This window comes from Hemibagrus wyckioides, linkage group LG04 (genome assembly GCF_019097595.1).
Source record: "Hemibagrus wyckioides isolate EC202008001 linkage group LG04, SWU_Hwy_1.0, whole genome shotgun sequence".
Taxonomy (NCBI): Eukaryota; Metazoa; Chordata; class Actinopteri; order Siluriformes; family Bagridae; genus Hemibagrus; species Hemibagrus wyckioides.
The window spans coordinates 13,703,261-13,717,553 of NC_080713.1; the positions used below are offsets into that span (position 1 = coordinate 13,703,261).

Below are 14,293 nucleotides of genomic sequence, written 5' to 3' on the forward strand. Positions count from 1 at the left end.
CAGGGCTCATATTCAGTGTCAGACTTTACGGTGAAATTCAGAACTTTGGCATCCCAGAGCAGGTGGAATGATACAGGGTGGAATCTTGAATTCTTGAATCTTGGAATGGTCTTCAGAGAGGGACTAAACCTAATACTGCAAGTGGACTTGGCATGTAAAGAAGAGGGCATAAGCCTTTCTTAATAAATTCCACTGGCCATATGTTTACATTACCTGCTCCGTAACCAACACCCCAGCTACCACTCCTGACTATGCCTCAGATATGGGGAAAGCACCTCCCCAACCACTTTCACCACCCCTGAGCCTATGCAACTAGAAAAGGCTAAAGTATCAGCCAAAGAGCATCAACACTGACTCCAACTCCAGCTCTTTTTCTTCTTTGGACAACAAGGACATCTCTGTGCTGCCTGTCCAGATAAACCATGACAATGCACCACCAAGGTGGGCCTACATGCTTCTCCCCATAGTCTTATGTTACGAGTTGCATGCTAATGAGGTGCATTGTTTCTCAGGTTAAGTGGATTCTGGCTCAGCCATTAAACTTGATTCAAGACCAGCTTATGGAGGAGTTGAATCTGTGCCACACAATTGAAAATCACTGCCATCAACAACCTACCCTTTGGAGATGGCTTTATCAACCACCACACCATCCCAGAAACCCTGAAGATCAGACTTTTCCACATTGATGAGCTAGTGCTCTTGATTATCTCCTCTCCATCAAACCATATTATCCTGGGATTCCCTTGGCTCCAAGCACACAACCCTCAGATTTCATGGCAGGATAAAGAGCTAACTCACTGGTCACCATGTCTTGAGCATGGTTTCCCCAGACTGTCACTCACCCTGTTGAACCACCAACATTGAAAGTTACGGATCCTGCCAAGGCCCTTGAGATCTCACTGGAAAACCAAGATCTTCAGGAACATGCCATGCAACTGCCACCCCATCGGCCCTGAGATGGTGATATTGAACTACTGCTGAACACCTTCCCCTTCTACACCACTAAGGGGAATATTGTAATGCCATACAGCCTGACCAATGCACCTGCAATATTTCATGAATTCATAAACATGATTGTTAGAGACTTATTCAATCTTTATATCATTGTGTATATTAAAAATATTCTTATATACTCCAAGTCCAGAGAATCCCACATCAACCATGTATGTATGGTTCTCAACTGCTGACATAGCTTTTTGTCAAAGCAGAAAAATGTTTCTTTGAGACTCAAGTATCCTTGGTTACATCATCAGCCAACAGGCAATAGACATGGATGAAAGTGCATGTGGTAAAAGAGTAGTCCACATCTTCCAGCCTCAAAGACTTTTAGTGTTTTCTTGGATTTAGACTTCTACATGCACTTCATAAGGGATTATAGTTTAGTAGCAGCCCCCCTTACCAAACTTTTACAGGGGAAACCTAAGAGACTGTGTTGTTTTGACGTGGCCCAAGCTGCTTTCGAGTGCCTCAAACAGCTTCACAATGCACACATTTAAGTGATCATAAAAACCTCAGTGATAAGTATATTCAGTATATTCAAGTATATTCAGAACACTAAATGGCTGAACCCATGACTAGCTTGATGGGCCTTGTTCTTTACTTGTTTCAATTTTACAGTCACATATCAGCCTTCAACCAGTACCTAGGAGTCAATATCAGCCTCACATCAGGATACCACCTGCAAGCTAATGGCCAAGTCAAACACCTCAACCAAGAGCTAGGCTGTTACCTGTGCTCTTACAGCACACATGGAGTGAATTCCTTTCTTGGGCCGAATATGCCCAAAACTCTGACCAATTCCTTGAGAAGCCTAATTAATTTCAGTGTGTCCTGGGATACCAGCCACCCTTGATCCCCTGATCTGGAGACCCATCTGAGGTGCAGGCCATAGATGATGGGTTTCATTGTAGTAGGACTGTGTGGAGGAGTACCTTCAGAGCACCATTCAGCACCAGCACCTGCAGGCTGACTGCTGGAGATGGCCACATATTCCCTACCAACCCAGCTAGTGGGTATGGCTATCAACAAAAAATCTGAAACTGAAATTACCCAGCTGTCAGCTCAGCCCCAATTCATTGGGCCTTCAAGATCCTGCAAAAAGTTAAAAGATGATGTGAAAGACTAGTGATGGTGTCCAAACTATTCAAAAGGTGTGTGTGCCTCATCCAGTGCCCTAGCCAGTAGTGTTCCCCTTAATGATGTCTGTGCTGCAGCAGGCTGGTCCTTTCCACAAACATTTTATAGCCTGCACCTGTACCCCTCTCCAGGGTCTCAGGTCTTGCAGGACTAATCAGCTCCTCTGGTCGCCTGTGCCAGTTCACTTGGCCCTGTGGGACAGACATCTCCCTTTGTGTCCTGGTGTTGATATTGACATTCCCAAAGCATTCCCAGGGCACGGAGTTCACTCAAAATGAAACAGGATAAGTATGTAACCCATTCCCTAAGAGAGAACAAGATGCTGTGTAGCTTGTCACACTCTGGCATCCACTTAAGCCTTCCTTCAAACAAGCAGAGGCTGAAAGCATGTGACGTAGATGCCTTTTTATCGTATTGCTGGTGTGCCTTTCTATGTCACTTGGACCTCAAGCTTTTACACAAGCTTCAGACACTACTTCCACGAAGGTGTGTTCTGATAGCGTCAAGCCATGACACAGCATCTTATTCCCTTCTCAGGGAAGCAGGTTACATATGTAACTTGGAAACATTTTGTCTTGATCTTGATCTTACTTTTAATATCAATTTGCATTGAACATGTGAAGATTAAACTTAAAATTAGGTTTTTATTTTAGTAAAAATACTTGTCTTACCCTACATGTTAGAAAAAAAAATCATTGATGCTACCTTATGTTTTTCATTATAGCGTATAGAACATCACACAGGCCAATCACATCACTGGGCCTGTGTGATATACCCTCCCTGCTTTCATCACTGGGAACACAGGGAGATAGTGTCCAGTTAAATTGAACGTACCCATTCATCAGGTTCTAAATATAAAGTTTCTTGTAATAATTTCATGATAAGCTTTTGAAAAGGGTTCATCAGAACTATAAACATGTAAAACTGTTATAGTTAAGGGTGACCTGGAATTAAATTGCCATTCTTTTTTAAATTGAAAGTTAGACTTGTTCTTATCATTTTTAATAACCATTGTCCCCTTTCCACTTTCTATTCTTTTCCAGCTCTCGTAAACAAAACTTCATGATGAACTCTGCCAGACAGACTGGTCTACGCCACTACTATAGCAGGAAGAGGAGGTCATTGCTACACTTCACGTACTAGATGTCATACATTAAATACTGAAACTTACATTCTCTGAATAAACTAGCCCAAGTTGTGACAAAGTCACCACAGAAAAATAGAAAGAAAAAAAAAGTAGCTAATAACGTTTCATGAGCATGCAGGCTTTATAATTAATTGTAGCACTATGATAAAGATTTCACGCACAACTGCCATTTGTCAAAAATAATGCACATGTTAATCTTACCTGTAGCATATAGAAGTTAATGCTTTTCCCATTTTGCTTGACTTGTAGACTGGTTGGAGTACTTACATATAGATACAAGTGCTGATCTGCGGGGTCTTGCCACATTGCATAAAACAATAAAACGACCTTAGAACAAGATCAAGATTTGTTACTATATTTCAATATTGATTGGATGAAGGTGGCCATGTTTTTGAGCTTATTTACTGATGATTAAATATACACAATAACTAAACAATGCCACACACCAAATTTCAAATTAATTGCACTAGTACTGTATGGGTATTTAAGGTATTGTACTGAAAATACAACTTTGAATGATTTGAAAAAAGAACCTACCAAACAAAGGAATTTCATGCTGCATGATTAAATTTCAAATACTGGTTTACCTACTGGTGTGCTCTAGGCCTTAATTCATGACTTGTACAACTCCTAGGATTTCTGACCAATCTTAATAGAGAGAAAATTAAGCATTTCCTTGAAAACTAAATTGTATAAAGAAATGCCATTATTTTGGACCATTTACCATGTCCATTCAAATTTATTATTTGCATAATATTAAAAAAGATTGCATTTAGGTAGGAATGGATTGCAAAATTTGAGTAAGAATGCTTCAGATCATACTGGGTCCCTACACAAACATGCAATTCAACTAGAAGTTTCATGACAAAGAAAACTAAATTGTCAATTGCCTACTAAAAACTGATGGCACATATTAGGTCAAATAATTAAGTAATTAAAAATCCACTCCTTAATCTACATCAGCACATAGAAGTAGACTACAAAATTTCAGCTTGATCAGACATGTGGGATGTAAGAAAATGTTTTCTGACCTTTGCTGTATGTTTGGGAATCTATGCAAGAAATAATGAGTTACAGCTGTTCACCTGTTGCACATTTTCATATTCTGTGACAATAGATCATATTTAACCTGTCAAATACCTGCTGAAAGCTGTTTGGCCAACAGCTTAAGTATACAGGTAAACATCAAACACACACTTGTAGAGATGCAGTATACCAATTGGCAATTTCACCTATGTACTCTGAATAGAATGGTCTAAACAGAGTGGTGTGAAAAAGCTCACTTTAAGAAAGAAAGAAAAAAAGAAAGAAAGAAAATTAATTATTGTAAATAAATCTCTTAACAGTCCCGCACCACTGTCTACCTACCGAAATAATTTCTACAGCTTAAATAAAAAATAATATAGTTTCAAAAGTCTGCTTCGAGATGTTCAGGAGATTTAAGCTACTTTTTTTTGTTTCTACCAAGAAGATTCTCTTTTCCAAGTCTATATAAACTATAGTGCTTATTGCATTCATTTCACTACCAAAGTAGTGGCACATGACTTTTTTTGTCACAAACACCTCAATTCTATATGCACAAAAAGGGATTCATTATAGCCATATATATATCTACACCAATGCCATCACAGCCGATAAACTGAAGCAGATAAACTCATGAGACAAGTCAACTGTGATATTGTTTTTTTTTGTTTTGTTTTTTAATGAATGGGTCGTCAAAAATGCAGGATAAATTAAACCTGCTTCATGAGACAAGCCTCCTTGAGTACTTAGTCTTACATCCTTTAAGGATGCACCAAATTGTAAAATCTACTCAGAGGAATCAAAGAAGTAGAGGATATGACAACTTGTAGATCATTTCAATAAAGAATACAATAATAAGCAATGGAAACAAATAAAATCATTGAATGACACTCAATAAAATAATTCCATGCCTTAAAATGACCACATAAATTGATGTTAATAAAGTTGAGTATAATCTTGTCTATGCTAAAACAAACATTTTAGCATGTGATGTATGTGTGTAATAATGTTTTTATTGAGGTTAATTCATTGTGTAGTCATAATCTCTGTTTTGTATATGCAGATTTGTTATACAGTTAATTAGGCTAGGCACATATTTCATTAAGAAGAACATCTAATTTAGAAAAAAGGTTTGTGTATGATCCCCCCTGCCCTTGTTTCCTTTACTCTATTCTTTCCTTAATTCCTCAGTGGGAGGATCTAAGAAGCAAGAAAAAGAAACATGGTGGTGCAATTAAAGAAATAAGCACACAAAGATGTCAGACATCAGTAATGGGGTGCCAGATTTGTTTTGTCAAATTTGTTAATTTGAAATTAAATTCAGCCCCTTAAAGTAATTATCACACAGAGATGTTCTACCTGATTAGTGGTTATAATGGAATCAAGGATGTAGTGGACTACAAGTGAGCCTATACAGAGGACTAAATCTCTAGTCATTTCTAAGGTGAAGTGACTAATGATGCATAACAGGGATTATGATCTTGCCGTTTTGTGTTTATGAATTCTACTTGTGATTATTTGATGTGTGGTGCTCTGTTAATTTGTTTTGTACCATTATGATGATGTTTTTATTGTGTGATGTGTATATATGAATGCAAAGAAACAAAATAAGACAACAAAACTCAGATATTTATTGTAAATGCTCCTCTGTGTAACCTATTTAAAATGCACACTGTAAGCAAAGTAAATGTATATGTATGGTATTTTATCATTTTAAGAGAAAACTATCCCACCCACCATAACTCCTTGCAATAGCCTCCCACCCTGTTCCTACTGAGAATCATATTTGAACAGAAGTGAGAATTAAGCAGCATTCACAAGGAACACTCTTCATAAAATAATAAACCACTACCATTAATTTCTATGAGATAAATGCATTGAGAGGCTGCTCCCACCAACTCCACTGTGTAAAAATTACTCTCTGCAGAGGGACAACCAAAAATCCAATTAACTCTAAATTAAGGGTTCCAAAGACATACTATTCAAGCAGTATATCTGAACATGTTTTTTTGTGTGATGATAAAAAGTCCTTGTGAATGCAGTCTTACATGGTCAATATTTGTGTGGGTGGGATTGTGTGGTAGGTAGGTAGGTAGGTAGGTAGGTAGGTAGGTAGGTAGGTAGGTAGATAGATAGATAGATAGATAGATAGATAGATAGATAGATAGATAGATAGATGGATGATATTCCTCTATAAATGGTAATAAAGAAGTCAAAACTTTAAAAAAAATGTTCCTTTTAATTTCATTTTGCATGATTTTTTTTGAAAGAAATATAACTCATCAGATCATGAATTCAAACTATGAATTTTACCATCTAAACCAACTTTATTTTTTTAATAATCCATAGCAGATTATACTTAGAGGTTTACTGAATGCCATGTCAGATCTTAATCCATCTTAATTTAAACAACTACAGAAAACAGCCAGAGCTAAGACAACTATTTCAAGCAGTCCATGGATACAGGTTGAATATTGGCATGAGTTACAGTAATTATAAATGCAGCAATGGTAACTTAAGGACATGTTGGTCCCATAGATGAGTTGATTACCTTTCTTTGGGCATTTGTCCTTCGGAATGCAGCCCTTGATAGACACTCCACTGTAATCTCCATAATGCCCATTTGCAGTGAAGCACTGCTGTTCTGGTAGGCATTCAGTGAAAACATGCTTACATGGTTTGTTACTCAACTGAATTGGACAGTAGAAACAATGTAGGTTTCCACAGTGCAGACCAGGAAGGAAAATCAGACACATACACAGAGCAAAATATTTGTACTTCAAGAGAGATTGGCTGAACAACCAAGCATCTGACTGGTTCATTTTCACTTCTTCCAAACTACACCAAAATTAGCCTAAAATGGGCTCTCTGAAGATGCAAGACGTATCACCATGTGTTTTACCACAACACTTTTCAAACAGTTACATTTGAAAGAACAATGGCAAGTCTCAGCTTAGATTTTAGGTTTAATTAGGAGAAAAGCACAACAGGTGTTGAAGATTATCTCTATTGAGAAGCAAAGACTAGGACCCTGTCCACATGAACACGGGTATTTTTAAAACCGTAGCTTTTTTATGCGGTTAGGCCATTCGTCCACACGCAAACGCAGCATCAGGTCACTGAAACCGAACATTTTTTAGTTTTTTAAAAACTCCAGTTGCAGTGTTATCATGTAGACAGTGAAAGCAGAGATTTTTGGCTTGTGAACAGGGTTGCCATATTGGACTGAAGACAACTACAACTTAAAACCGGCCGATTAAAAAAAAATACGAACCCAAAATGCATACCATTATAACCAATACAATAACAAATAGTTATAACAATTAATAACTTTGTGATATCGGCTTAACGAGTACAACAATTACAACCTGCTAATCAAGACTGAAGTCTGACTGGACAGGACTCTCCTGAACCTTATTGGCTAAACTGAACCATATAATTAAAACACCAACATTACATATTATACTTTATTTATTCATTTGAAGAGAAAATTAATAAAATATCATGTTTATAGTCAAAAATAAAAACTCGCCAGTTGCATCAAAAACTAGCCCAGATTTTATCAACCTGCCCAATGCACTTTTTCCCGGTGAGACGTGAGCAAAAGAAGCGGAAACCCACCTAATCTGGCAACACTGCTTGTGAAGTTGACGTCTCAGGCTTCTGATTGGCCAACATGGCTTTAGGGTTGAGATTATATTGCCACCTGTTGGTTTTGCATGCTCTTGACAGCGCTTCAGACCACATTTTTGCATTTCCATGTGGATGAGATTTTTTCTAGGAAAAACTATTAAAGAACATCATAGTTATGACTATAAACTAACAGCTCAAAGTAGTATTTTTTGATTAATGTATGAGTTTCAAAACAATAAACCAAGATCTACATAAAAACAGAACAATTTTGTCCATGTGCATTTATGCATTACATGACATTTATTCACTGATTTTAATCACTGATATCTGAACTATTTATAAAGTTTACTCAGATAGTGATACAAATGCCAATTTCACTAATGCCAACTTTACTCCAACCTATAAACAAGGGTTTTTGACCAGAATTTGAAATTAACACCCAGTGGAAAGTAGAGGAAAATGTTTTTATTATTATTATTATTATTATTATTATATAGAATCTTATTATAAAATAATACATTTCATAGTACTTGAAGCAATCTAGCCATAGGGGTCACAGTCCAGTGGCTTCTGTGCCGGTCCCAAGCCTGGACAAATAGAGAGAGTTGCATCAGGAAGGGAATCCGGCGTAAAACATTGACAAATTTAATCATGCAAATCGTCAGTACTCTGAATTTCATACCGGATCGGTCAAGGCCGGGGTTAACAACAACTGCCATCGGCACTGTTGACCTACAGGGTGCCAGTGGAAATTGGGCTACTGTTGATCGAAGTAGTGGAGGAGGGAGGAGATTGTGTTGACAGAGAGAGAAGAGGAAAGGTAACAGTGTAGGACTGAGAATAGGAACTCTGAATATTGGTATTATGACAGAGAAAGGTAGAGAGCTGGTTGATATGATGGAGAGAAGAAAGGTGGATATACTGTGTGTACAGGAAACCAGGTGGAAGGGTAGCAAGGCTCATAGCTGTTTTATTATGGTGTGGATAGAAAGAGAAATGGGATAGGTGTGGTCCTGAAGGAGGAATTTGTGAGGAATGTTCTGGAGGTGAAGAGAGTAAGACAAGGTGATGAGTCTGAAGTTAGTTATTGAAGGGGTGATAGTTGAATGTTGTTAGTGGTTATGCCCCACAGGTTGTGAGTTAGAGGAGAAAGAGATTCTGGAGTGAATTAGATGAGGTGATAGAGAGCATTCCCACGGGTGAGAAAGTGGTGATAGGAGTAGATTTTAATAGACATGGTGAGGGGAACACAGGTGATGAGGAGGTAATGGGCAAGTTTGGAGTTAAGGAAAGGAACCTTGAAGGACAGATGGTAGTTGACTTTGCTAAGAGGATGGACATGGCTGTGGTTAACACTTATTTTCAGAAGAGGGAGGAGAATAGAGTGACTTACAAGAGTGGAGGTAGGAGCACACAGGTAGACTACATCCTTTGTAGAAGAGGCAATCTGAAAGAGATTATTGACTGTAAAGTGGTAGTGGAAGAGAGTGTAGAATAGGATGGTGTTTTGTAGGATGACTTTGATGGTCTGTGGGAAGAAAAGGTCAAGATAGAGATAGAGAAGTAAACCAAGTGGTGGAAGCTGAAAAAGGAGGAATGTTGTGAGGAATTTAGAGAGAAGTTGAGGCAGGCTCTGGACAGGACTGAAGACAATAGACAGGAATACAAGGAGTTACAGTGCAGAGTGAAGACAGAAGTGTCTAAGGCCAAGCAGAAGGCATATGATGAGTTCTGCACTGATTAGACACTAGAGAAGGAGAGAAGGACTTGTACAGGTTAGCTAGGCAGAGGGAAGGATGTACAGCAAATTAGAGTTATTAAGGATAGAGATGGAAAGGTGCTCACAAGTGAGGAGAGTGTACAGAGGAGAGGGAAGGAGAACTTTGAAGAGCTGATGAATCAGGGAAATGAGAGGGAAAAAAGAGTAAAAGTGGTGAACTCTGTGGAACAGAAAGTAGATAAGATCAGAAAACATGAAGTCAGGAAGGCCTTGAAGAGGATGAAAAGTGGAAAGGCAGTTGGTCCTGATGACATGGACATGTTCCCTGGTGGAGGTCTGGAAGTGTATAGGAGAGGCGGCAGTGGATTTTTTTAACTAGTTTATTTAAGAGGGTTTTAGAAAGTGAGAAAATGCCTGAAGAATGGAGAAGTATATTAGTACTGATCTTTAAGAATAAGGGTGTATAATTAGATATGCAGAGTTGAGGCAACTACAGGGGGATAAAGTTGATGAGCCATACAGTGAAGCTATAGGAAAGTGTAGTGGAAGCTAGGTTAAGGAAGGTAGTGGAAATTTGTGAGCAGCAGTATGGCTTCATGCCCAGAAAGAGCACAACAGATGCGATTTTTGCCCTGATAATTTTGATGGAGAAATATAGGGATGGTCAGAGAGAGCTGCACTGTGTGTTTGTAGACTTGGAGAAAGCATATGACAGGGTGCCAGGAGAAGAGCTGTGGTACTGTATGAGGAAGTCAGGAGTGGTGAGGTGTTCTGTAGGTCAGACAGAGGAGTTCAAAGTGGAGGTGAGACTGCATCAGGGATTGGCTCTGAGCCCCTTCCTGTTTGCTATGGTGGTCAGACAGGAGTCTCCTTGGACAATGATGTTTCCAGATGATGTTGTGATCTGTAATGAGAGATCTTCTTAGCTGTCCTCTGGATGCTCTTGATGGTCCCTCTGTAGAAGGTGGTCAGGATGAGAGGTGGAAGATGAGCCTTCCTCAGCCTTTGCAGGAAGTATAGACACTGCTGGGCTTTCTTGATGACGGAGCTGGTGTTAAGTGACCAGGTGAGGTCCTCCGCCAGGTGAACACGAAGGAATTTGGTGCTCTTGATGATCTGTCGATGTTCAGTGGAGAATGGTCACTCTGTGCTCTCCTGAAGTCAACAACCATCTCTTTCATTTTATCCATGTTCAGAGACAGGTTGTTGGTTTTACACCAGGCTGTTAGCTGCTGCACCTTCTCTCTGTATGCTGACTCGTCTTTCTTGCTCATGAGACCCACCATGGTTGTGTCATCAGCGAACTTGATGATGTGGTTGGAGCTGTGCATTGCTGCACAGTCATGAATCAGCAGAGTGAACAGCAGTGGACTGAGCACACAACCCTGAGGAGTTGCAGCCTCCCTGAACATGTCACAGTCAGTACACTCGAAACAGTCCTGAAGAGCAGAGATGGCTCCTGCTGGCCAGGTTTTAACCTGTTTGAGAACCAGTTTAGAGTATCTGACGAGTGGTCTGTATGCTGGAATCAACATAACAGATATGTGGTCTGAGTAGTCGAGGTGGGCACGGGGCTGTTTGTGTAAACAAGATCCAGCTCATTCTCTCCTATGGTTGCAAAGTCCACATGCTGATGGAATTTAGAGAGAACAGACTTAAAATTTTGCATGGTTGAACTCTCTGGCAATAATAAGCAGTCCATTGGGGTGAGCATTCTGCAACTCGCTAATAGCTCCGTAGAGCTCACTCTACAGGGGGGAATGTACACTCTGACAATGAATATGGTTGTGAATTCCTGTGGTAAATAGAATGGACTGCATCTAACAGTGACAAACTCCACTAGCAATGAACAGTAATTAGAAACAAGCACAGAATTCTTGCACCATTCTGTGTTGATGTAAACACACACACTGCCTCCGCGAGTCTTACGGCACAGGGCTGCTTTCTGTCGGCACAAAACGCGGTTAGCCCGGCTAGCTGAATGGCGGCGTCCGGAACTCTGTCGCTGAGCCATGCCTCCATAAAAACAAACACACAGCAGTCTGTACACAGGCCATGTAGATTGCTGGAATCGGATGTGGTCCACTTTATTATCCAGGCAGCAGACATTTAGTCTAGCACGGACACCTGCCCTATTGCCAGGCTTCCGCTTTCTCGCACACCACCTCTGTCGACTCCTCTCCCGGCCACCAGCATCGGGCAATGCCGAGGGCTTGGGGCCTGGTCTCCGCAGCAAGCCGAGATCACGAAGCTTTTTCCGTAGATCATCATGCACATTGGCTGGTGCATGATTTTCATATCCCAGTAGTGTCTGGTGGTCGTACACATGGACACCATTGTATCTGGTGTCCATATGCCATGAAAGTTGGGCTATAACAGGACAAAAGCACTATTTTTCTTAACTCATTCATTTTTTCTTTAATCGAGCATTCCATCCATTATTTTCCATCAGACAGGTGTGAGGAGGATTGTGGGTTGATGGATGGGGTCATGATGACCTGAGAGGGCATTAGCTTTGCCATTTTTTGTTGCAGGCCAATACATTATGGTAAACTGAAATCAGGTAAAGAACAAGGCCCATCTGGTCTGACCGGGATTAAGTCTCTTTACATTTTTTTTATGTATTCGAGATTTTTGTGATCGAGTATTAGTTGAAATAGGTGTTTTGCCCCCTCAAGCCAGTGTCACCATTCCTCCAAGGCTTCCTTAATAGACATCAGTTCTTGGTTGCTGATATAGTTGGCCTCTGCTCAGATAAGTTTTCTTGAATAAAATGTGCATGGGTACAACTTCTTGGGCTCACCATGGCATTCTGAGAGGACTGCCCTGATTCTGTAGCTGGAGGCATCCACCTCCACTATGAATGGTGCACTGGGGTTGGGGTGTTTGAGTATCTGGGCTGTCATGAAGCTAGTCTTGAGTTTCTGGAATGCAGTTTTGGAGGTTTCAGTCCACTGTAGTTTCTTAAGGTTGCCCCGGAGTAGGTTTGTGAGGAGGAGGCCACTGAGCTATAATTCTGTATGAACCGGCATTAGAAGTTGACAAACAAAAGAAAGCATTGTAAATCCTTGACTGTGGCAGGTAACAGCCAATTTGTCAAAACTTTACTGAAGTCCATTTTGACACCACCCTGGGAAATGTCGTAGCCTAGGAACATGATACAGGTTCTATGGAATTCACATTTTCCCTGCCTTTTTGCACAGATAATGTCATAGCAACCAGGAGAGTACTGTGCACAAATGACAAATATGGTCATTAAGATTTGCAGAATAGATGAGGATATCATCAATGTATGCAGTCACATAGTGGGTGATAAGATCCTTGGGGTCTCTGTTTATGAAAGCCTGAAACAAAGAAAATCCTGCATTGGCAGGGGAGGTGGAAGGATGGATGTAGCCTACTGCCAAGGCCTCATCGACATATTCTTCCATGGCTTGGCTTTCAGAGTTAGACAGTGGATATATCTGGCATTTGGGGGGCATAGCTGTAAGTCAATGGAGCAGTCCCATGGTCGGTGAGGGGGCAGTACAGTGGGTCATTCCTTATTAAACACTTCCCTAAGATCATCATAGTCCCCAGGACTGAGTTTGACTGCCAACCCTCCGGCTCCACTTCTCCCTCCTCCCTAAATGCCGAAGATTTCAATAGATCAATAGATCTATAATATCTGGTCATGTACCAACTGCCTTTATGAAAGCAAGGGCTATCCCCATACTGAAGAAACCTGCTCTGGATCCCTCAGACATCAGCAACTACAGACCGATATCACTTTTCTCGTTTCTTTTAAAAATTCTTGAATGCATTATTTATAATCAGCTGTCTGACTATCTCCTGCAAAATAATCTCCATGATCCCAAACAGTCTGGCTTCAAAGCAGCACATTCCACAGAGACTGCCCTTTTGGCAGTCACTGAGAAACTACATGCTGCTAGATCAGCCAAGCTGTCATTGGTCCTCATCCTCCTCGACCTTTCTGCAGCAATTGAAAGAATAAACCACAACACTGTAGTGTCCACCTTCAGGAGTCCTGGAATTTGTGGAACAGCATAGGAATGATTTGCTTCCTACCTGAATGGTCACTCATATCAGATAACATGGAAGAGATTGACATCTGCTCCATGCAGACTCTCTACTGGTGTCCAAAAAAGGCTCAGTACTTGGTCCTCTCCTTTTCTCCCTCTATACTCACTCTCTTGGCAAAGTTATATCCTCACATGGGTTTTCATACCACTGCTATGCCAATGACTGCTATGCCTTCCCTTCCGCAGATACCATGGCATCTGCTCAGATCTCAGTGTGTCTGGCAGACATTTCCTCTTGGATGACAGCTGAAACTCAATCCCAGCAAAACTGAACTGCTGGTCATCCCAGGTGATTCATCCACAGGCCAGGATCTTGTATTATATTTGAACAACTCCATGACCACTACTTCAGCCACTGCTTGCAACCTTTGGGTAACCATGGACAATCAACTGTCCTTTTCCTCCCATGTTGCTAATGTGACATGCTCATGTCCATTTATTCTATACAACATTAGTAGGATTCGAGAATTTCTATCCGCACAGGCCACTCAGTTGTTTTTTCACCCTCTTCTCATTTTAAAGATTCAAGATTCAAGAAGCTTTATTGTTATT

The 14,293-nt window shown here is 40.4% G+C and overlaps 1 protein-coding gene across 1 annotated transcript in view; it reads left to right on the top strand.

Moving 5' to 3' along the window:
* reln (reelin) overlaps positions 1-6,503 on the top strand; it is a 400,453-nt gene extending 393,950 nt beyond the window's left edge. The window contains exon 64 of the mRNA XM_058387966.1: positions 3,180-6,503. Coding sequence (XP_058243949.1) covers positions 3,180-3,279 — 100 coding nt within the window. The 3' untranslated portion in view covers positions 3,280-6,503. The remainder of the gene's footprint in view (positions 1-3,179) is intronic.
* Positions 6,504-14,293: the final 7,790 nt, after the last annotated feature.